Source organism: Oncorhynchus mykiss, chromosome 23 (genome assembly GCF_013265735.2).
Source record: "Oncorhynchus mykiss isolate Arlee chromosome 23, USDA_OmykA_1.1, whole genome shotgun sequence".
Lineage (NCBI taxonomy): Eukaryota > Metazoa > Chordata > Actinopteri > Salmoniformes > Salmonidae > Oncorhynchus > Oncorhynchus mykiss.
Genome location: NC_048587.1, coordinates 60645006 through 60667059, shown reverse-complemented (window position 1 = coordinate 60667059; position 22054 = coordinate 60645006). Strand labels below are relative to the sequence as shown.

Genomic DNA, 22054 nt, shown 5'->3' with positions numbered 1-22054 from the left:
TGTTATCAGAAACACCAGTGACAGAAAGGCACTTGTTATCAGAAACACCAGTGACAGAAAGACACTTGCTATCAGAAACACCAGTGACAGAAAGAGACTTGTTATCAGAAACACCAGTGACAGAAAGACACTTGTTATCAGAAACACCAGTGACAGAAAGACACTTGTTATCAGAAACACCAGTGACAGAAAGACACTTGTTATCAGAAACACCAGTGACAGAAAGAGACTTGTTATCAGAAACACCAGTGACAGAAAGACACTTGTTATCAGAAACACCAGTGACAGAAAGACACTTGTTATCAGAAACACCAGTGACAGAAAGACACTTGTTATCAGAAACACCAGTGACAGAAAGACACTTGTTATCAGAAACACCAGTGACAGAAAGACACTTGTTATCAGAAACACCAGTGACAGAAAGACACTTGTTATCAGAAACACCAGTGACAGAAAGACACTTGTTATCATAAACAAGAGAAACCAATGCATGTTGCTGCTAATGCAGATAAGCCTCGTTAATGGCTTTGAAGAGTCACATCATTTCTATATGTTTTATGTACTGTATGGTTTTTAACCAACAGCCTTGAACCTTCCTGATCGACTGCCGAAGGTTATTTCCACAGCACAAAACACACACACTGCAGCATAGACAGGCTCCCTTAGTCACCATCACATTGACACACAATGTCACATGCTAGGGTATGCAAGCTCTTTAAAGCCTCTCCCCTGCTCCCTCCTCCTTTCTGGGTAAAAAAGGAATCATAGTCTCTCAACCATGACAAAACAAAACAACTGCCAGCCAGCCCAGCGGATCTGTCCAGCCTCTGTCAAACTCAACGCTGTAATTGGAGGAATGACACTTCCCCCATTTAAAGCCGGACTCTTTATATAGATAATACACAATCACATAGTGAGTTTCTAGAGAGACGATCTCGCTTTAAGGATTCATAATCCTGCTCAACAGGGATTTTACCCCACTGTTCTGTTCTCTCTGCTTCACTTTGCTTTCTACAGTTCTTATTTAACCCATTACAGTGTCAGCCCTGTCTAAGCCGGGGCAGTGTTGGAATAAGCTATATGGAATTGTTTTAAGGAGGTCATACGAAGGATCATTTTGCCATTTGATTTTGAATTTTAAGACCTTTTGAAGTATCCCATAAATTTATACATGTAATAAAAACATTTGGCCTTACTGCTATTAATTAGCCTAAACAAAACGCATTGAATAACAGATTGACAACACTGAACAAGAGATAGTCCCCGAAAGTTTGTTCTGAAGTGTCTGTCCTATATCTGAAGGATAAAAGAAAGATCAGGAAACATGTTTTTTTATTTTTTAACTTGAATTTATCCCCTTATTTTTGGAACTAAACAGTCTCCATATATACAGTGGGTATGGAAAGTCACCAACCCTTCCATAATGTTCACCTTTTGTTGCCTTACAGCCTGAAATGAAAACACATCACATCAGACTTTATTTACACACAAAAACGTGTTCAAATTAAAACAGTAAAATGCCCTATTTGGATAAGTGAACACTGCCTGCCCCTTAGAATTGTAATTGCAAAACTTGCTGAGGGACTGTTCGGACGCTACAGGCAGAAGTTGGACTGTTTGGAAGCTACAGGCAGAAGTTGGACTGTTCGGACTCTACAGGCAGAAGTTGGACTGTTCGGACTCTACAGACAGAAGTTGGACTGTTCGGACGCTACAGGCAGAAGTTGGACTGTTCGGACTCTACAGGCAGAAGTTGGACTGTTCGGACTCTACAGGCAGAAGTTGGACTGTTCGGACTCTACAGGCAGAAGTTGGACTGTTCGGACTCTACAGGCAGAAGTTGGACTGTTCGGACTCTACAGACAGAAGTTGGACTGTTCGGACTCTACAGGCAGAAGTTGGACTGTTCGGACTCTACAGACAGAAGTTGGACTGTTCGGACTCTACAGGCAGAAGTTGGACTGTTCGGACTCTACAGACAGAAGTTGGACTGTTCGGACGCTACAGACAGAAGTTGGACTGTTCGGACTCTACAGACAGAAGTTGGACTGTTCGGACTCTACAGACAGAAGTTGGACTGTTCCGACGCTACAGACAGAAGTTGGACTGTTCGGACTCTACAGGCAGAAGTTGGACTGTTCGGACTCTACAGGCAGAAGTTGGACTGTTCGGACGCTACAGACAGAAGTTGGACTGTTCGGACTCTACAGACAGAAGTTGGACTGTTCGGACGCTACAGACAGAAGTTGGACTGTTCGGACTCTACAGGCAGAAGTTGGCAGATTGGCTGTATCGACTTCAGACGTGGGGGTCGACTTCAGACGTGGGGGTCGACTTCAGCTTGTGGGGGTCGTGGAGAAAAATGGTTTGTAAGCCAAACCGTTAGGACGCTACAGGCGATTTTGTAAAAATAACGATTTTGGGATATCTCAGGGTCTAACAAACACCACTCTAGCTCTGTCCCTTTCACCGAAGATGCGGAAGTGCAACATTGGCAGATGCAGTGGACTGAGACGCATCCAATGCAAAAAAACAGATATCTAAAGTTTAAACAGACTGTTTTTATGGGAATGGTATTATGCTAATTAGATTGCGCAGACATCACCTCTAGGGGTTAAAGAGTGGATGATTACGCTGGCCAGTTCTGGAGGATAGAGATGTTGTTGCTATTTCCATCTTTGCTGGGTTGAACCCATGGTGTTAGCGAGGCTTGGTGTTAGCGAGGCTTGGTGTGAGAGAGGCTTGGTGTGAGAGAGGCTTGGTGTGAGAGAGGCTTGGTGTGAGAGAGGCTTGGTGTGAGAGAGGCTTGGTGTGAGAGAGGCTTGGTGAGAGCGAGGCTTGGTGTGAGAGAGGCTTGGTGTGAGAGAGGCTTGGTGTGAGAGAGGCTTGGTGTGAGAGAGGCTTGGTGTGAGAGAGGCTTGGTGAGAGCGAGGCTTGGTGTGAGAGAGGCTTGGTGTGAGAGAGGCTTGGTGAGAGCGAGGCTTGGTGTGAGAGAGGCTTGGTGTGAGAGAGGCTTGGTGTGAGAGAGGCTTGGTGTGAGAGAGGCTTGGTGTGAGAGTGGCTTGGTGTGAGAGAGGCTTGGTGTGAGAGGGGCTTGGTGTGAGAGGGGCTTGGTGTGAGAGAGACTTGGTGTGAGAGAGACTTGGTGTGAGAGAGACTTGGTTTCTAGCCACTCTGTCCTATACTTCTAGCCACTCTGTCCTATACTTCTAGCCACTCTGTCCTATACTTCTAGCCACTCTGTCCTATACTTCTAGCCACTCTGTACTATACTTCTAGCCTCTTTCCTCTACTTCTAGCCACTCTTTCCTCTACTTCTAGCCACTCTTGCCTCTACTTCTAGCCACTCTTTCCTCTACTTCTAGCCACTCTGTCCTATACTTCTAGCCACTCTGTCCTATACTTCTAGCCACTCTGTCCTATACTTCTAGCCACTCTGTCCTCTCCTTTCCTCCCTCCACTCTGTCCTCTCCTCTCCTCCATCCACTCTGTCCTCTCCTCTCCTCCCTCCACTCTATTCTGTCCTCCCTCCAATCCACCCTCTCCTCCCTCTACCCACTCCACCTTCTCCTGCCTCCATCCTCTACTCTCCTCCGTCCCACCACTCTACACCGTCCTCTCCTCCCTCCCACCACTCTACGCCGTCCTCTCCTCCCTCCCACCACTCTACGCCGTCCTCTCCTCTCCTCCCTCCCACCACTCTACGCCGTCCTCTCCTCCCTCCCACCACTCTACGCCGTCCTCTCCTCTCCTCCCTCCCACCACTCTACGCCGTCCTCTCCTCCCTCCCACCGCTCTACGCCGTCCTCTCCTCCCTCCCACCACTTTACGCCGTCCTCTCCTCCCTCCCACCACTCTACGACGTCCTCTCCTCCCTCCCACCACTCTACGCCGTCCTAGCCTCCCTCCCACCACTCTACGCCGTCCTCTCCTCCCTCCCACCACTCTACGCCGTCCTCTCCTCTCCTCCTTCCCACCACTCTACAACGTCCTCTCCTCCCTCCCACCACTCTACGCCGTCCTCTCCTCCCTCCCACCACTCTACACCGTCCTCTCCTCCCTCCCACCACTCTACACCGTCCTCTCCTCCCTCCCACCACTTTACGCCGTCCTCTCCTCCCTCCCACCACTCTACGCCGTCCTCTCCTCCCTCCCACCACTCTACACCGTCCTCTCCTCCCTCCCACCACTCTACACCGTCCTCTCCTCCCTCCCACCACTCTACGCCGTCCTCTCCTCCCTCCCACCACTCTACACCGTCCTCTCCTCCCTCCCACCACTCTACGCCGTCCTCTCCTACCTCCCACCACTCTACACCGTCCTCTCCTCCCTCCCACCACTCTACGCCGTCCTCTCCTCCCTCCCACCACTCTACGCCGTCCTCTCCTCCCTCCCACCACTCTACGCCGTCCTCTCCTCCCTCCCACCACTCTACGCCGTCCTCTCCTCCCTCCCACCACTCTACACCGTCCTCTCCTCCCTCCCACCACTCTACACCGTCCTCTCCTCCCTCCCACCACTCTACGCCGTCCTCTCCTCCCTCCCACCACTCTACGCCGTCCTCTCCTCCCTCCCACCACTCTACGCCGTCCTCTCCTCCCTCCCACCACTCTACACCGTCCTCTCCTCCCTCCCACCACTCTACACCGTCCTCTCCTCCCTCCCACCACTCTACACCGTCCTCTCCTTCCTCCCACCCCTCTACACCGTCCTCTCCTCCCTCCCACCGCTCTACGCCGTCCTCTCCTCTCCTCCCTCCCACCACTCTACACCGTCCTCTCCTCTCCTCCCTCCCACCACTCTACACCGTCCTCTCCTCTCCTCCCTCCCACCGCTCTACGCCGTCCTCTCCTCTCCTCCCTCCCACCACTCTACGCCGTCCTCTCCTCTCCTCCCTCCCACCACTCTACACCGTCCTCTCCTCCCTCCCACCACTCTACGCCGTCCTCTCCTCCTTCCCACCACTCTACACCGTCCTCTCCTCTCCTCCCTCCCACCACTCTACACCGTCCTCTCCTCCCTCCCACCGCTCTACGCCGTCCTCTCCTCTCCTCCTTCCCACCACTCTACGCCGTCCTCTCCACCCTCCCACCACTCTATGCCGTCCTCTCCTCCCTCCCACCACTCTACACCGTCCTCTCCTCCCTCCCACCACTCTACACCGTCCTCTCCTCTCCTCCTTCCCACCACTCTACGCCGTCCTCTCCTCTCCTCCCTCCCACCACTCTACACCGTCCTCTCCTCCCTCCTACCGCTCTACGCCGTCCTCTCCTCCCTCCCACCACTCTACGCCGTCCTCTCCTCCCTCCCACCACTCTACACCGTCCTCTCCTCCCTCCCACCACTCTACGCCGTCCTCTCCTCCCTCCCACCACTCTACACCGTCCTCTCCTCCCTCCCACCACTCTACGCTGTCCTCTCCTCTCCTCCCTCCCACCACTCTACGCCGTCCTCTCCTCCATCCCACCACTCTACGCCGTCCTCTCCTCTCCTCCTTCCCACCACTCTACAACGTCCTCTCCTCCCTCCCACCACTCTACACCGTCCTCTCCTCCCTCCCACCACTCTACACCGTCCTCTCCTCCCTCCCACCACTCTACGCCGTCCTCTCCTCCCTCCCACCACTCTACACCGTCCTCTCCTCCCTCCCACCACTCTACACCGTCCTCTCCTCCCTCCCACCACTCTACGCCGTCCTCTCCTCTCCTCCTTCCCACCACTCTACAACGTCCTCTCCTCCCTCCCACCACTCTACACCGTCCTCTCCTCCCTCCCACCACTCTACACCGTCCTCTCCTCCCTCCCACCACTCTACACCGTCCTCTCCTCCCTCCCACCACTCTACACCGTCCTCTCCTCCCTCCCACCACTCTACACCGTCCTCTCCTCCCTCCCACCACTCTACGCCGTCCTCTCCTCCCTCCCACCGCTCTACGCCGTCCTCTCCTCTCCTCCCTCCCACCACTCTACACCGTCCTCTCCTATCCTCCCTCCCACCACTCTACACCGTCCTCTCCTCTCCTCCCTCCCACCGCTCTACGCCGTCCTCTCCTCTCCTCCCTCCCACCACTCTACACCGTCCTCTCCTCCCTCCCACCACTCTACGCCGTCCTCTCCTCCCTCCCACCACTCTACACCGTCCTCTCCTCCCTCCCACCACTCTACGCTGTCCTCTCCTCTCCTCCCTCCCACCACTCTACGCCGTCCTCTCCTCCCTCCCACCACTCTACGCCGTCCTCTCCTCTCCTCCTTCCCACCACTCTACAACGTCCTCTCCTCCCTCCCACCACTCTACACCGTCCTCTCCTCCCTCCCACCACTCTACACCGTCCTCTCCTCCCTCCCACCACTCTACGCCGTCCTCTCCTCCCTCCCACCACTCTACACCGTCCTCTCCTCCCTCCCACCACTCTACACCGTCCTCTCCTCCCTCCCACCACTCTACGCCGTCCTCTCCTCTCCTCCTTCCCACCACTCTACAACGTCCTCTCCTCCCTCCCACCACTCTACACCATCCTCTCCTCCCTCCCACCACTCTACACCGTCCTCTCCTCCCTCCCACCACTCTACACCGTCCTCTCCTCCCTCCCACCACTCTACACCGTCCTCTCCTCCCTCCCACCACTCTACACCGTCCTCTCCTCCCTCCCACCACTCTACGCCGTCCTCTCCTCTCCTCCCTCCCACCGCTCTACGCCGTCCTCTCCTCTCCTCCCTCCCACCACTCTACACCGTCCTCTCCTCTCCTCCCTCCCACCACTCTACACTGTCCTCTCCTCTCCTCCCTCCCACCGCTCTACGCCGTCCTCTCCTCTCCTCCCTCCCACCACTCTACACCGTCCTCTCCTCCCTCCTACCGCTCTACGCCGTCCTCTCCTCCCTCCCACCACTCTACGCCGTCCTCTCCTCCCTCCCACCACTCTACACCGTCCTCTCCTCCCTCCCACCACTCTACGCCGTCCTCTCCTCCCTCCCACCACTCTACACCGTCCTCTCCTCCCTCCCACCACTCTACGCTGTCCTCTCCTCTCCTCCCTCCCACCACTCTACGCCGTCGTCTCCTCCCTCCCACCACTCTACACCGTCCTCTCCTCTCCTCCCTCCCACCGCTCTACGCCGTCCTCTCCTCTCCTCCCTCCCACCACTCTACGCCGTCCTCTCCTCTCCTCCCTCCCACCACTCTACACCGTCCTCTCCTCCCTCCCACCACTCTACGCCGTCCTCTCCTCTCCTCCTTCCCACCACTCTACACCGTCCTCTCCTCTCCTCCCTCCCACCACTCTACACCGTCCTCTCCTCCCTCCCACCGCTCTACGCCGTCCTCTCCTCTCCTCCTTCCCACCACTCTACGCCGTCCTCTCCACCCTCCCACCACTCTATGCCGTCCTCTCCTCCCTCCCACCACTCTACACCGTCCTCTCCTCCCTCCCACCACTCTACACCGTCCTCTCCTCTCCTCCTTCCCACCACTCTACGCCGTCCTCTCCTCCCTCCCACCACTCTACGCCGTCCTCTCCACCCTCCCACCACTCTACACCGTCCTCTCCTCCCTCCCACCACTCTACGCCGTCCTCTCCTCCCTCCCACCACTCTACACCGTCCTCTCCTCCCTCCCACCACTCTACGCTGTCCTCTCCTCTCCTCCCTCCCACCACTCTACGCCGTCCTCTCCTCCCTCCCACCACTCTACGCCGTCCTCTCCTCTCCTCCTTCCCACCACTCTACAACGTCCTCTCCTCCCTCCCACCACTCTACACCGTCCTCTCCTCCCTCCCACCACTCTACACCGTCCTCTCCTCCCTCCCACCACTCTACGCCGTCCTCTCCTCCCTCCCACCACTCTACACCGTCCTCTCCTCCCTCCCACCACTCTACACCGTCCTCTCCTCCCTCCCACCACTCTACGCCGTCCTCTCCTCTCCTCCTTCCCACCACTCTACAACGTCCTCTCCTCCCTCCCACCACTCTACACCGTCCTCTCCTCCCTCCCACCACTCTACACCGTCCTCTCCTCCCTCCCACCACTCTACACCGTCCTCTCCTCCCTCCCACCACTCTACACCGTCCTCTCCTCCCTCCCACCACTCTACGCCGTCCTCTCCTCCCTCCCACCGCTCTACGCCGTCCTCTCCTCTCCTCCCTCCCACCACTCTACACCGTCCTCTCCTCTCCTCCCTCCCACCACTCTACACCGTCCTCTCCTCTCCTCCCTCCCACCGCTCTACGCCGTCCTTTCCTCTCCTCCCTCCCACCACTCTACACCGTCCTCTCCTCCCTCCCACCACTCTACGCCGTCCTCTCCTCCCTCCCACCACTCTACACCGTCCTCTCCTCCCTCCCACCACTCTACGCTGTCCTCTCCTCTCCTCCCTCCCACCACTCTACGCCGTCCTCTCCTCCCTCCCACCACTCTAAGCCGTCCTCTCCTCTCCTCCTTCCCACCACTCTACAACGTCCTCTCCTCCCTCCCACCACTCTACACCGTCCTCTCCTCCCTCCCACCACTCTACACCGTCCTCTCCTCCCTCCCACCACTCTACGCCGTCCTCTCCTCCCTCCCACCACTCTACACCGTCCTCTCCTCCCTCCCACCACTCTACACCGTCCTCTCCTCCCTCCCACCACTCTACGCCGTCCTCTCCTCTCCTCCTTCCCACCACTCTACAACGTCCTCTCCTCCCTCCCACCACTCTACACCATCCTCTCCTCCCTCCCACCACTCTACACCGTCCTCTCCTCCCTCCCACCACTCTACACCGTCCTCTCCTCCCTCCCACCACTCTACACCGTCCTCTCCTCCCTCCCACCACTCTACACCGTCCTCTCCTCCCTCCCACCACTCTACGCCGTCCTCTCCTCTCCTCCCTCCCACCGCTCTACGCCGTCCTCTCCTCTCCTCCCTCCCACCACTCTACACCGTCCTCTCCTCTCCTCCCTCCCACCACTCTACACCGTCCTCTCCTCTCCTCCCTCCCACCGCTCTACGCCGTCCTCTCCTCTCCTCCCTCCCACCACTCTACACCGTCCTCTCCTCCCTCCTACCGCTCTACGCCGTCCTCTCCTCCCTCCCACCACTCTACGCCGTCCTCTCCTCCCTCCCACCACTCTACACCGTCCTCTCCTCCCTCCCACCACTCTACGCCGTCCTCTCCTCCCTCCCACCACTCTACACCGTCCTCTCCTCCCTCCCACCACTCTACGCTGTCCTCTCCTCTCCTCCCTCCCACCACTCTACGCCGTCCTCTCCTCCCTCCCACCACTCTACGCCGTCCTCTCCTCTCCTCCTTCTCACCACTCTACAACGTCCTCTCCTCCCTCCCACCACTCTACACCGTCCTCTCCTCCCTCCCACCACTCTACACCGTCCTCTCCTCCCTCCCACCACTCTACGCCGTCCTCTCCTCCCTCCCACCACTCTACACCGTCCTCTCCTCCCTCCCACCACTCTACACCGTCCTCTCCTCCCTCCCACCACTCTACGCCGTCCTCTCCTCTCCTCCTTCCCACCACTCTACAACGTCCTCTCCTCCCTCCCACCACTCTACACCGTCCTCTCCTCCCTCCCACCACTCTACACCGTCCTCTCCTCCCTCCCACCACTCTACACCGTCCTCTCCTCCCTCCCACCACTCTACACCGTCCTCTCCTCCCTCCCACCACTCTACGCCGTCCTCTCCTCTCCTCCCTCCCACCGCTCTACGCCGTCCTCTCCTCTCCTCCCTCCCACCACTCTACACCGTCCTCTCCTCTCCTCCCTCCCACCACTCTACACCGTCCTCTCCTCTCCTCCCTCCCACCGCTCTACGCCGTCCTCTCCTCTCCTCCCTCCCACCACTCTACACCGTCCTCTCCTCCCTCCCACCACTCTACGCCGTCCTCTCCTCCCTCCCACCACTCTACGCCGTCCTCTCCTCTCCTCCCTCCCACCACTCTACACCGTCCTCTCCTCCCTCCCACCACTCTACGCCGTCCTCTCCTCTCCTCCTTCCCACCACTCTACACCGTCCTCTCCTCTCCTCCCTCCCACCACTCTACACCGTCCTCTCCTCCCTCCCACCGCACTACGCCATCCTCTCCTCTCCTCCTTCCCACCACTCTACGCCGTCCTCTCCTCCCTCCCACCACTCTACGCCGTCCTCTCCTCCCTCCCACCACTCTACACCGTCCTCTCCTCCCTCCCACCACTCTACACCGTCCTCTCCTCTCCTCCTTCCCACCACTCTACGCCGTCCTCTCCTCTCCTCCCTCCCACCACTCTACACCGTCCTCTCCTCCCTCCCACCGCTCTACGCCGTCCTCTCCTCCCTCCCACCACTCTACACCGTCCTCTCCTCCCTCCCACCACTCTACGCCGTCCTCTCCTCCCTCCCACCACTCTACACCGTCCTCTCCTCCCTCCCACAACTCTACGCCGTCCTCTCCTCTCCTCCCTCCCACCACTCTACGCCGTCCTCTCCTCTCCTCCCTCCCACCACTCTACGCCGTCCTCTCCTCCCTCCCACCACTCTACGCCGTCCTCTCCTCCCTCCCACCACTCTACGCCATCCTCTCCTCCCTCCCACCACTCTACACCGTCCTCTCCTCCCTCCCACCACTCTACGACGTCCTCTCCTCCCTCCCACCACTCTACACCGTCCTCTCCTCCCTCCCACCACTCTACGACGTCCTCTCCTCCCTCCCACCACTCTACGCCGTCCTCTCCTCCCACCCACCGCTCTACGCCGTCCTCTCCTCCCTCCCACCGCTCTACGCCGTCCTCTCCTCTCCTCCCTCCCACCACTCTACACCGTCCTCTCCTCCCTCCCACCACTCTACGCCGTCCTCTCCTCCCTCCCACCGCTCTACGCCGTCCTCTCCTCTCCTCCCTCCCACCACTCTACACCGTCCTCTCCTCCCTCCCACCACTCTACGCCGTCCTCTTCTCCCTCCCACCACTCTACGCCGTCCTCTCCTCCCTCCCACCACTCTACGCCGTCCTCTCCTCCCTCCCACCACTCTACACTGTCCTCTCCTCTCCTCCCTCCCACCACTCTATACTGTCCTCCCTCCCTCCACTCTGTCCTCTCCTCCCCCTCCCTGCACTCTGTCCTCCCTCCTTCCCTCCACTCTATACTGTCCTCCCTCCACTCTGTCCTCTCTTCCTTCCTTCCTCCCTCCCTCCCTCCCTCCCCTCTGTCCTCTCCTTCCCCCCTACCTCCCTCCACTCTGTCCTCTCCTTCCCCCCTCCCTCCCTCCCTCCACTCTGTATGCAGGGAGAGATATGATGCTTCCACGTATTGTAAGCTAAGTACCTTGAGATAGAACTGACAAATCTGAGTAGAACTGCTGTACCATACACAAGACAAAATATATACAGGCCATTTGGCCATTAAATCAATTACATTCCTGATAGGATCCAAATCTGCATTTAAGACCTCACTACTTCTGCATTATATAAGACCCTGTAAATTCAACTCTTCCTTTGAGTGCATTTTTCATCCAAATCTTTGACAGCAACACAGAAAATCATATTAGTGGCGTCTACGACTCAGTCTAGAGGACAAAGTCAAGTAACGCATGGTGGGCAAGTGAATTGAAGTGCATGCTGGGATTTACATGCACAGTGTTGTACCTTGTCTGTCAAAGAGAAGTTCTGATGACATTATGCGACTGATGGAAGTAGATTCTCTGATTGGCTAGGGTCTGGGCTGAGGAAACTAATGGCTCATGATCAAATAGGCTAACAGTATTACTGCCTAGGTAGGCTAACTGAGATTAATACAGATTGTATTACTGCCTAGGTAGGCTAACTGAGATTAATACAGATTGTATTACTGCCTAGGTAGGCTAACTGAGATTAATACAGATTGTATTACTGCCTAGGTAGGCTAACTGAGATTAATACAGATTGTATTACTGCCTAGGTAGGCTAACTGAGATTAAAACAGATTGTATTACTGCCTAGGTAGGCTAACTGAGATTAATACAGATTGTATTACTGCCTAGGTAGGCTAACTGAGATTAAAACAGATTGTATTACTGCCTAGGTAGGCTAACTGAGATTAAAACAGATTGTATTACTGCCTAGGTAGGCTAACTGAGATTAAAACAGATTGTATTACTGCCTAGGTAGGCTAACTGAGATTAATACAGATTGTATTACTGCCTAGGTAGGCTAACTGAGATTAAAACAGATTGTATTACTGCCTAGGTAGGCTAACTGAGATTAAAACAGATTGTATTACTGCCTAGGTAGGCTAACTGAGATTAATACAGATTGTATTCATGTCAGTGTTATTGACCAGGCAACCAGAGACACAAATAAATCCAACCATTCATTAGTTCATTATGGAGAAGGTGGGGACTCTCTGTCCCTTACAGTTTAATGGCTAGTTTCCCAGACACAGATTAATCCAACCATTCATTAGTTCATTATGGAGAAGGTGGGGACCCTCTGTCCCTTACAGTTTAATGGCTAGTTTCCCAGACCCAGATTAATCCAACCATTCATTAGTTCATTATGGAGAAGGTGGGGACCCTCTGTCCCTTACAGTTTAATGGCTAGTTTCCCAGACACAGATTAATCCAACCATTCATTAGTTCATTATGGAGAAGGTGGGGACCCTCTGTCCCTTACAGCTTAATGGCTAGTTTCCCAGACCCAGATTAATCCAACCATTCATTAGTTCATTATGGAGAAGGTGGGGACCCTCTGTCCCTTACAGTTTAATGGCTAGTTTCCCAGACACAGATTAATCCAACCATTCATTAGTTCATTGTGGAGAAGGTGGGGACTCTCTGTCCCTTACAGTTTAATGGCTAGTTTCCCAGACACAGATTAATCCAACCATTCATTAGTTCATTATGGAGAAGGTGGGGACTCTCTGTCCCTTACAGTTTAATGGCTAGTTTCCTGGACACAGATTAATCCAACCATTCATTAGTTCATTATGGAGAAGGTGGGGACCCTCTGTCCCTTACAGCTTAATGGCTAGTGTCCCAGACACAGATTAATCCAACCATTCATTAGTTCATTATGGAGAAGGTGGGGACCCTCTGTCCCTTACAGCTTAATGGCTAGTGTCCCAGACACAGATTAATCCAACCATTCATTAGTTAATTATGGAGAAGGTGGGGAACCTCTGTCCCTTACAGTTTAATGGCTAGTGTCCCAGACACAGATTAATCCAACCATTCATTAGTTCATTATGGAGAAGGTGGGGACCCTCTGTCCCTTACAGCTTAATGGCTAGTGTCCCAGACACAGATTAATCCAACCATTCATTAGTTCATTATGGAGAAGGTGGGGACTCTCTGTCCCTTACAGTTTAATGGCTAGTTTCCTGGACACAGATTAATCCTAGACCTGGACAAAAACATCTATTCCTATGGAGATTCTCACTCCATACAAAATCACTCTCTACCAATCAGGAATTAGTTGATTTGTTCAAACTATTAAAGTCACAACGGGTACAAACATAAGTAAATGGTAAATATTTGACTGTAAACAAAAGGTTTAGCAAACAGAAAATGATTTGCTGGCACTGTGCCTTGATAAATATGCATATATGAATACAAATAGTATCCTACTCACAGTAATAAGCATACAGCACAGTGTCTTCGATTTGGCCTCGTGTCTCATTGTTTTCTGCCCACTCCTGTATTGAGAAGAAATAGGACATTGATTACAATAAACACAACAGACCTTCAGACATCTGAAGAGATTAAAACACTCAACAGACCTTACACAACAACATCTGAACAGATTAAAACACTAAACAGACCTTCACAGCAACATCTGAACAGATTAAAACACTAAACAGACCTTCACAGCAACATCTGAACAGATTAAAACACTAAACAGACCTTACACAACAACATCTGAACAGATTAAAACACTAAACAGACCTTCACAGCAACATCTGAACAGATTAAAACACTCAACAGACCTTCACAGCAACATTGATTGCAAAGCTATTTATGAAGGAGTCACGAACTAAACATACAGCTAAACATTAGTGTATAATTCCATAATCCTAGATTCACAGAGATTTCTGAGACATAGGTAATATTAAACGATAAAAGCCAGGCTAGGACGATGATGCAAACTAACACAGGGCTATTTGCCAGGCTAGGACTATGATGAAAACGGACACAGGGCTATTTGCCAGGCTAGGATTATGATGAAAACGGACACAGGGCTATTTGCCAGGCTAGGACTATGATGAAAACGGACACAGGGCTATTTGCCAGGCTAGGACTATGATGAAAACGGGCACAGGTCAATTTGCCAGGCTAGGATTATGATGAAAACGGACACAGGGCTATTTGCCAGGCTAGGACTATGATGAAACGGCCACAGGGCTATTTGCCAGGCTAGGACTATGATGAAACAGCCGTTAGGACTATTTGCCAGGCTAGGACTATGATGAAACGGCCACAGGGCTATTTGCCAGGCTAGGACTATGATGAAACGGACACAGGGCTATTTGCCAGGCTAGGACTATGATGAAACGGACACAGGGCTATTTGCCAGGCTAGGACTATGATGAAACGGCCGCTAAGACTGTTTGCCAGGCTAGGACTATGATGAAACGGCCGCTAAGACTATTTGCCAGGCTAGGACTGATGAAACGGCCGCTAAGACTATTTGCCAGGCTAGGACTGATGAAACGGCCGCTAAGACTATTTGCCAGGCTAGGACTATGATGAAACGGCCGCTAAGACTATTTGCCAGGCTAGGACTATGATGAAACAGCCGCTAAGACTATTTGCCAGGCTAGGACTGATGAAACGGCCGCTAAGACTATTTGCCAGGCTAGGACTATGATGAAACGGCCGCTAAGACTATTTGCCAGGCTAGGACTATGATGAAACGGCCGCTAAGACTATTTGCCAGGCTAGGACTATGATGAAACGTCCGCTACGACTATTTGCCAGGCTAGGACTATGATGAAACGGCCGCTAAGACTATTTGCCAGGCTAGGACTATGATGAAACGGCCACAGGGCTATTTGCCAGGCTAGGACTATGATGAAACAGCCGTTAGGACTATTTGCCAGGCTAGGACTATGATGAAACGGCCACAGGGCTATTTGCCAGGCTAGGACTATGATGAAACGGACACAGGGCTATTTGCCAGGCTAGGACTATGATGAAACGGACACAGGGCTATTTGCCAGGCTAGGACTATGATGAAACGGCCGCTAAGACTATTTGCCAGGCTAGGACTATGATGAAACAGCCGCTAAGACTATTTGCCAGGCTAGGACTGATGAAACGGCCGCTAAGACTATTTGCCAGGCTAGGACTATGATGAAACGGCCGCTAAGACTATTTGCCAGGCTAGGACTATGATGAAACGGCCGCTAAGACTATTTGCCAGGCTAGGACTATGATGAAACGTCCGCTAAGACTATTTGCCAGGCTAGGACTATGATGAAACGGCCGCTAAGACTATTTGCCAGGCTAGGACTATGATGAAACGTCCGCTAAGACTATTTGCCAGGCTAGGACTACGATGAAACGGCCGCTAAGACTATTTGTCAGGCTAGGACTATGATGAAACGGCCGCTAAGACTATTTGCCAGGCTAGGACTATGATGAAACGGCCACAGGGCTATTTGTTTTATGTAAAAAGAAAGAGATCTTGATTCATTGATAAGGATATCATGAAAAAAGTCATAAAATATGATTGACATACCAGCGGTAGTGCCTATACGATGACACTATCCCTGGTATAATGTTAATCATGTGTCCTCTTACTTTATTCATCAATAATGAACCATCTCTGCTCTCTTCGTTTTACATAAAACATATGGCTATTGCATCACTGTCCTTGCTTTTATAGTAGGGGGTTAGGTATTTCATCAGTAGCTGTATATTAGACTGGATGTGTTTATTTAGTCACTTACGTAGCAGAGATTAGAAGATGTGACTTGACACAGGTTATGATAAAATGGTCACAGGGCTATTTTGTTGAAGCGCCTTGGGCAGCGATGACAGCCTTAGGTCTTCTTGGGTATGACACTACAAGCTTGGCACACCTGTATATGGGGAGTTTCTCCCATTCTTCTCTGCAGATTCTCTCAAACTCTGTCAGGTTAGATGGGGAGCATATCTGCACAGCTATTTTCAGGTCTCTCCAGAGATGTTCAGATATTAGTCCTGACGCCACTCCTGCGTTGTCTTGGCTGTGTGCTCAGGGTCGTTGTCCTGTTGGAAGGTGAACCTTTGCCTTCCAAAATCCTCAGGACCTCCCCAGTCTGAGCATTTTTTCATCAAGGATCTCTCTGTACTTTGCTCCGTTCATTTTTCCCTCGAACCTGACTACTCTCCCAGTCCCTGCCACTGAAAAACATCCCCACAGCATGATGCTGCCATCACCATGCTTCACCGTAGAGACGGTGCCAGGTTTCCTCCAGACGTGACACTTGGCATTCAGGCCAAATCTTGGTTTCATCAGACCAGAGATCTGTGACTGTCTCTCATGGTCTGAGAGTAATTTGGCAAACTCCAAAGGGGCTGTCTTTTACTAAGTAGTGGCCACTCTACCATAAAGGCCTTTAAGGCCTTTATTCCAGAAGGACAACTATCTCCACAGAGGAACTCTGGAGCTCTGTCAGAGTGACCATCGGGTTTTCTTGGTCACCTCCCTGACCAAGGCCCTTCTCCCCCGATTGCTCAATTTGGCCGGGCGGCCAGCTCTAGGAAGATTCTTGGTGGTTCCAAACTTCTTCCATTTAAGAATGATGGAGGCCACTTTGTTCTTGTGGACCTTCAATGCTGTAGACATGTTTTGGTATCCTTCCCCAGACCTATGCCTCGACATAATCCTGTCTCTGAGGTCTACGGACAATTGCTTCGACCTCATGGCTTGTTTTTTCTTTTTAGACCACTGCTCGTCAGTTATTAGAGTCATTACCATTATCTCTTTGAGGTAGAGTAGACCACTGCTAGTCAGTTATTAACATCATATATTTAAGGTAGAGTAGACCACTGCTAGTCAGTTATTAACATAATCTATTTAAGGTAGAGTAGACCCCTGGTAGTCAGTTATTACAGTCATTACCATTATCTCTTTGAGGTAGAGTAGACCCCTGGTAGTCAGTTATTACAGTCATTACCATCATCTTTAAGGTAGAGTAGACAGACCCCTGGTAGTCAGTTATTACAGTCATTACCATCATCTTTAAGGTAGAGTAGACCCCTGGTAGTCAGTTATTACAGTCATTACCATCATCTTTAAGGTAGAGTAGACCTCTGGTAGTCAGTTATTACAGTCATTACCATCATATTTAAGGTAGAGTAGACCCCTGGTACTGTCAGTTATTAACATCATATATTTAAGGTAGAGTAGACCACTGCTAGTCAGTTATTAACATCATCTATTTAAGGTAGAGTAGGTAGAGTAGACAGACCCCTGGTAGTCAGTTATTACAGTCATTACCATCATCTTTAAGGTAGAGTAGACCCCTGGTAGTCAGTTATTACAGTCATTACCATCATCTTTAAGGTAGAGTAGACCTCTGGTAGTCAGTTATTACAGTCATTACCATCATCTGTAAGGTAGAGTAGACCCCTGGTAGTCAGTTATTATAGTCATTACCATCATCTTTAAGGTAGAGTAGACCCCTGGTAGTCAGTTATTATAGTCATTACCATCATCTTTAAGGTAGAGTAGACCCCTGGTAGTCAGTTATTACAGTCATTACCATTATCTCTTTGAGGTAGAGTAGACCACTGGTAGTCAGTTATTAACATCATCTATTTAAGGTAGAGTAGACCCCTGGTAGTCAGTTATTACAGTCATTACCATTATCTCTTTGAGGTAGAGTAGACCACTGGTAGTCAGTTATTAACATAATCTATTTAAGGTAGAGTAGACCCCTGGTAGTCAGTTATTACAGTCATTACCATCATCTTTAAGGTAGAGTAGACAGACCCCTGGTAGTCAGTTATTACAGTCATTACCATCATCTTTAAGGTAGAGTAGACCCCTGGTAGTCAGTTATTACAGTCATTACCATCATCTTTAAGGTAGAGTAGACCCCTGGTAGTCAGTTATTACAGTCATTACCATCATCTTTAAGGTAGAGTAGACCTCTGGTAGTCAGTTATTACAGTCATTACCATCATCCTTAAGGTAGAGTAGACCTCTGGTAGTCAGTTATTACAGTCATTACCATCATCTGTAAGGTAGAGTAGACCCCTGGTAGTCAGTTATTATAGTCATTACCATCATCTTTAAGGTAGAGTAGACCCCTGGTAGTCAGTTATTATAGTCATTACCATCATCTTTAAGGTAGAGTAGACCCCTGGTAGTCAGTTATTACAGTCATTACCATCATCTTTAAGGTAGAGTAGACCCCTGGTAGTCAGTTATTACAGTCATTACCATCATCTTTAAGGTAGAGTAGACCCCTGGTAGTCAGTTATTACAGTCATTACCATCATCTTTAAGGTAGAGTAGACCCCTGGTAGTCAGTTATTACAATCATTACCATCATCTTTAAGGTAGAGTAGACCCCTGATCTGTTCATGCTTTTGCCGACTCCATTGTCAAGCTAAACATGTTTGGCATGACAGTTCCATTAGGAGTTGTCAGGAGAGCAGAAACAGACCGTCTCCCAGGCTAGTATCGTTCACAAGCATGTCATGCTTGAATCATCAAGGATATTTGACTAGCGTAAATCATCAAATATCACCTCTTTGCAGACATATTCCTTGGTCTCTGACAATGAGTTGAAAACTATGGACTGGTTTCCCAGACTAAAGATTATCCATCAAGCATGCTTTTTAGCCCAGGAGTAGGTCTAATGGCTTGTTATGTTTCAAATGGACAACAACATGAGCTACTATTATAAGCTGCTATATCATTGAACTCAAATGGTCTTAAATGACATAGGCCTACGTCTCAGGCCTTATGAAGCAGCTGAATACGTACCTTGTAAGTACCGTTGGGGTGCTTCATGTAAGACACTAGGAATATATCCACTGGAAGAAGTGCAGAGGTTATCAGTGCAATGGCCAATGCGCATATTGCAGTGATGGTTGAGATGACCTCACTCTCTTGGCGGCTCTGGTACTTCCTGATGTAGACCCAACAGAAGGACAGGATCACCTGTGGATGGAAAAACAATGGTTAGAGTTATCACGTAAAATATCCTAAAGTTATTGGGCCGCATCAGCTGTCAGAACATCTGAGTGTTTACAGTTCATTGTTATTGTAATGACTCTTAGCTAAGTAGGCTCATTATGATATCCCACTTCTGACACCAATGCAGCCAACAGCGAGACTCAGATGTTTTCGATTTACAATATTCACAAATTAAATCTCACCACTACAAATGAATTACTTTGCAAAAGTGTTGTTGAAAACTTGTTTTAATTGCAAATCGCATCAACCCTATTCACGCAGGCCATTATCAAATCAAATCCATTTATAAATCCCTTTTTACATTAGCAGATGTCACAAAGTGCTGTACAGAAACCCAGCCTAAAACCCCAAACAGCAAGCAATGCAAATGTAGGGGCACGGTGGCTAGGAACACCTCCCTAGAAAGGCAGGAACCTAGGAAGAAACCTAGAAAGAAACCAGGCTCTGAGGGAACACACACATAGGGAACAGGGTGTTATTTGGGACACACAGACACATAGGGAACAGGGTGTTATTTGGGACAGACAGACACACGGGGAACAGGGTGTTATTTGGGACACACAGACACACAGGGAACAGGGTGTTATTTGGGACACACAGACACATGGGGAACAGGGTGTTATTTGGGACACACAGACACATAGGGAACAGGGTGTTATTTGGGACACACAGACACATAGGGAACAGGGTGTTATTTGGGACACACAGACACATAGGGAACAGGGTGTTATTTGGGACAGACATGGTGCTGGAGCTCCAGAATCACAAGGTTGTATTCCAGGCACACACGGTGCCTACTCCTAAACTGTGAGGACACTGCTAAAGCCCATTGGCTGCTCAGATCCTGAAGGGATGCCATCCAGATCAATTAACACTAGCCCACGCCTGCGTGTTTTGCCAGGTAATGACACAAGCTTTGCATCTAAACTAAGACCCATTGAGAGGATTGCGTTACATAATAAATAGAGCGGGGGAGCAAATCAGAGACCAAACTGGTGTTTCAGCTTGTTAGCTAAAAGAAAGCAAAAACAAATTTCTCTAAGCTATATTGGCTATTATAATCACTAGCTAGGTTCAAAGCCTTCCTGATTGATATGAAAACGGAAATTACTGAAGCAGGCAGGCTCAGCAGCGCCTCTGTAAATGTAGCTGTCTGCAGTCATGTGACATTGTGTAGGGTAACTAGTTAGCTAACTAACAATTGATAATGCATGTTGTTAGTTATGTAGTTAGCATGTAGTTAGCTCTTCTTTACAAATAAGGCAGGAGAAGTCTACTTCAAGTTAAACTTTGACATTTAACTTGATCCAATAGCTACATGTTAGCAACTAGCTAACTTCATGCAAACTACTGTAAACTAGCTAGCATTGCTTGGTAAAACTGATAGATACTACCATGACAACCACAATGATTCACTATAACACTGTAAACAAATTAATTAGCTACAACAGTTAGCTATTGATATGGTATTAGCGAGGCTATTAGAGGCAGGTTAGCTAAACTCTAACTGAGTTAGCTACAACGTTAGCTAACTAAGCCATGACAGCTGTCAAACTAGCTAACGTTAGCTAGATAGATTGCTAGCTACGTAAAGCTGTAGCGAACTGAGCGTGACAAAGACAACTGTGGCCAAAGGAAAGTAATCCAGTACATACACAGGGTAATATTTCGAGATTCTGCAGCGACTTAAGTGTGCTTACCAAAAATACAAGGGCGAATATAGACCACCCGAGAGCAGACTCAGATAGCAACGACTGGTCCGCCATCTTCACTTCCTGCAACAAACACGGACCATGTGCTTCTATTGACGGAAGGGGCGATGCAGTGGATACAAAGTTACCAAACAGAGAGACAGACCACATCAGACAGATAGATAGATACACTACAATGATCATGTGGTAGAGTAGACCTACTGTTGAGTTGGGCTTCTTTAAATGAGGTTGTTGAATCAGTCTTTTGGATGTTTCCTCCCAAGCTCAGACAGGCAAAAAAACAACACTTATCTATTTTGCAAAGCATGAGTGCAATGAGTGTTGCAGTTTTGTGGTGCCCATCCCAAATGTCACCCTATTCCCAATAAACGCAGTACCTTTGACCAGGGCTGTAGGGCAAACTGTTTTCTGCCCCTCCCAAAAGATAGAATTTGTAGATAATTGGCCCTCTTTCTGGGACTCACACACAAACAGGACCAAGCCTGACCTGCTGAGGAGTGACGGACTCCATCCTAGCTGGAGGGGTGCTCTCATTTTATCTACCAACATAGACAGGGCTCTAACTCCTCTAGCTCCACAATGAAATAGGGTGCAGGCCAGGCAGCAGGCTGTTAGCCAGCCTGCCAGCATAGTGGAGTCTGCCACTAGCACAGTCAGTGTAGTCAGCTCAGCTATCACCATTGAGACCGTGTCTGTGCCTCGACCTAGGTTGGGCAAAACTAAACATGGCGGTGTTCGCCTTAGCAATCTCACTAGGATAAAGACCACCTCCATTCCTGTCATTATTGAAAGAGATCATGATACCTCACATCTCAAAATAGGGCTACTTAATGTTAGATCCCTTACTTCAAAGGCAATTATAGTCAATGAACTAATCACTGATCATAATCTTGATGTGATTGGCCTGACTGAAACATGGCTTAAGCCTGATGAATTTACTGTGTTAAATGAGGCCTCACCTCCTGGTTACACTAGTGACCATGTCCCCCGTGCATCCCGCAAAGGCGGAGGTGTTGCTAACATTTACGATAGCAAATTTCAATTTACAAAAAAAAAAAAAAATGACGTTTTCGTCTTTTGAGCTTCTAGTCATGAAATCTATGCAGCCTACTCAATCACTTTTTATAGCTACTGTTTACAGGCCTCCTGGGCCATATACAGCGTTCCTCACTGAGTTCCCTGAATTCCTATCGGACCTTGTAGT

The 22054-nt window shown here is 50.6% G+C and overlaps 1 protein-coding gene across 3 annotated transcripts in view; it reads right to left on the bottom strand.

The window, feature by feature from the left end:
* The window catches only part of LOC110516668 (lysosomal cobalamin transport escort protein LMBD1), a 261287-nt gene extending 240293 nt beyond the window's left edge, over positions 1-20994 (bottom strand). For all 3 annotated transcript variants that reach the window (XM_036960939.1, XM_036960940.1, XM_036960941.1), the window contains exons 1-3: positions 20839-20994; positions 18926-19102; positions 13574-13637 (exon numbers count right to left, since the gene is read on the bottom strand). In XM_036960939.1, coding sequence (XP_036816834.1) covers positions 13574-13637; positions 18926-19102; positions 20839-20904 — 307 coding nt within the window. In that variant the 5' untranslated portion in view covers positions 20905-20994. The remainder of the gene's footprint in view (positions 1-13573; positions 13638-18925; positions 19103-20838) is intronic.
* Positions 20995-22054: the final 1060 nt, after the last annotated feature.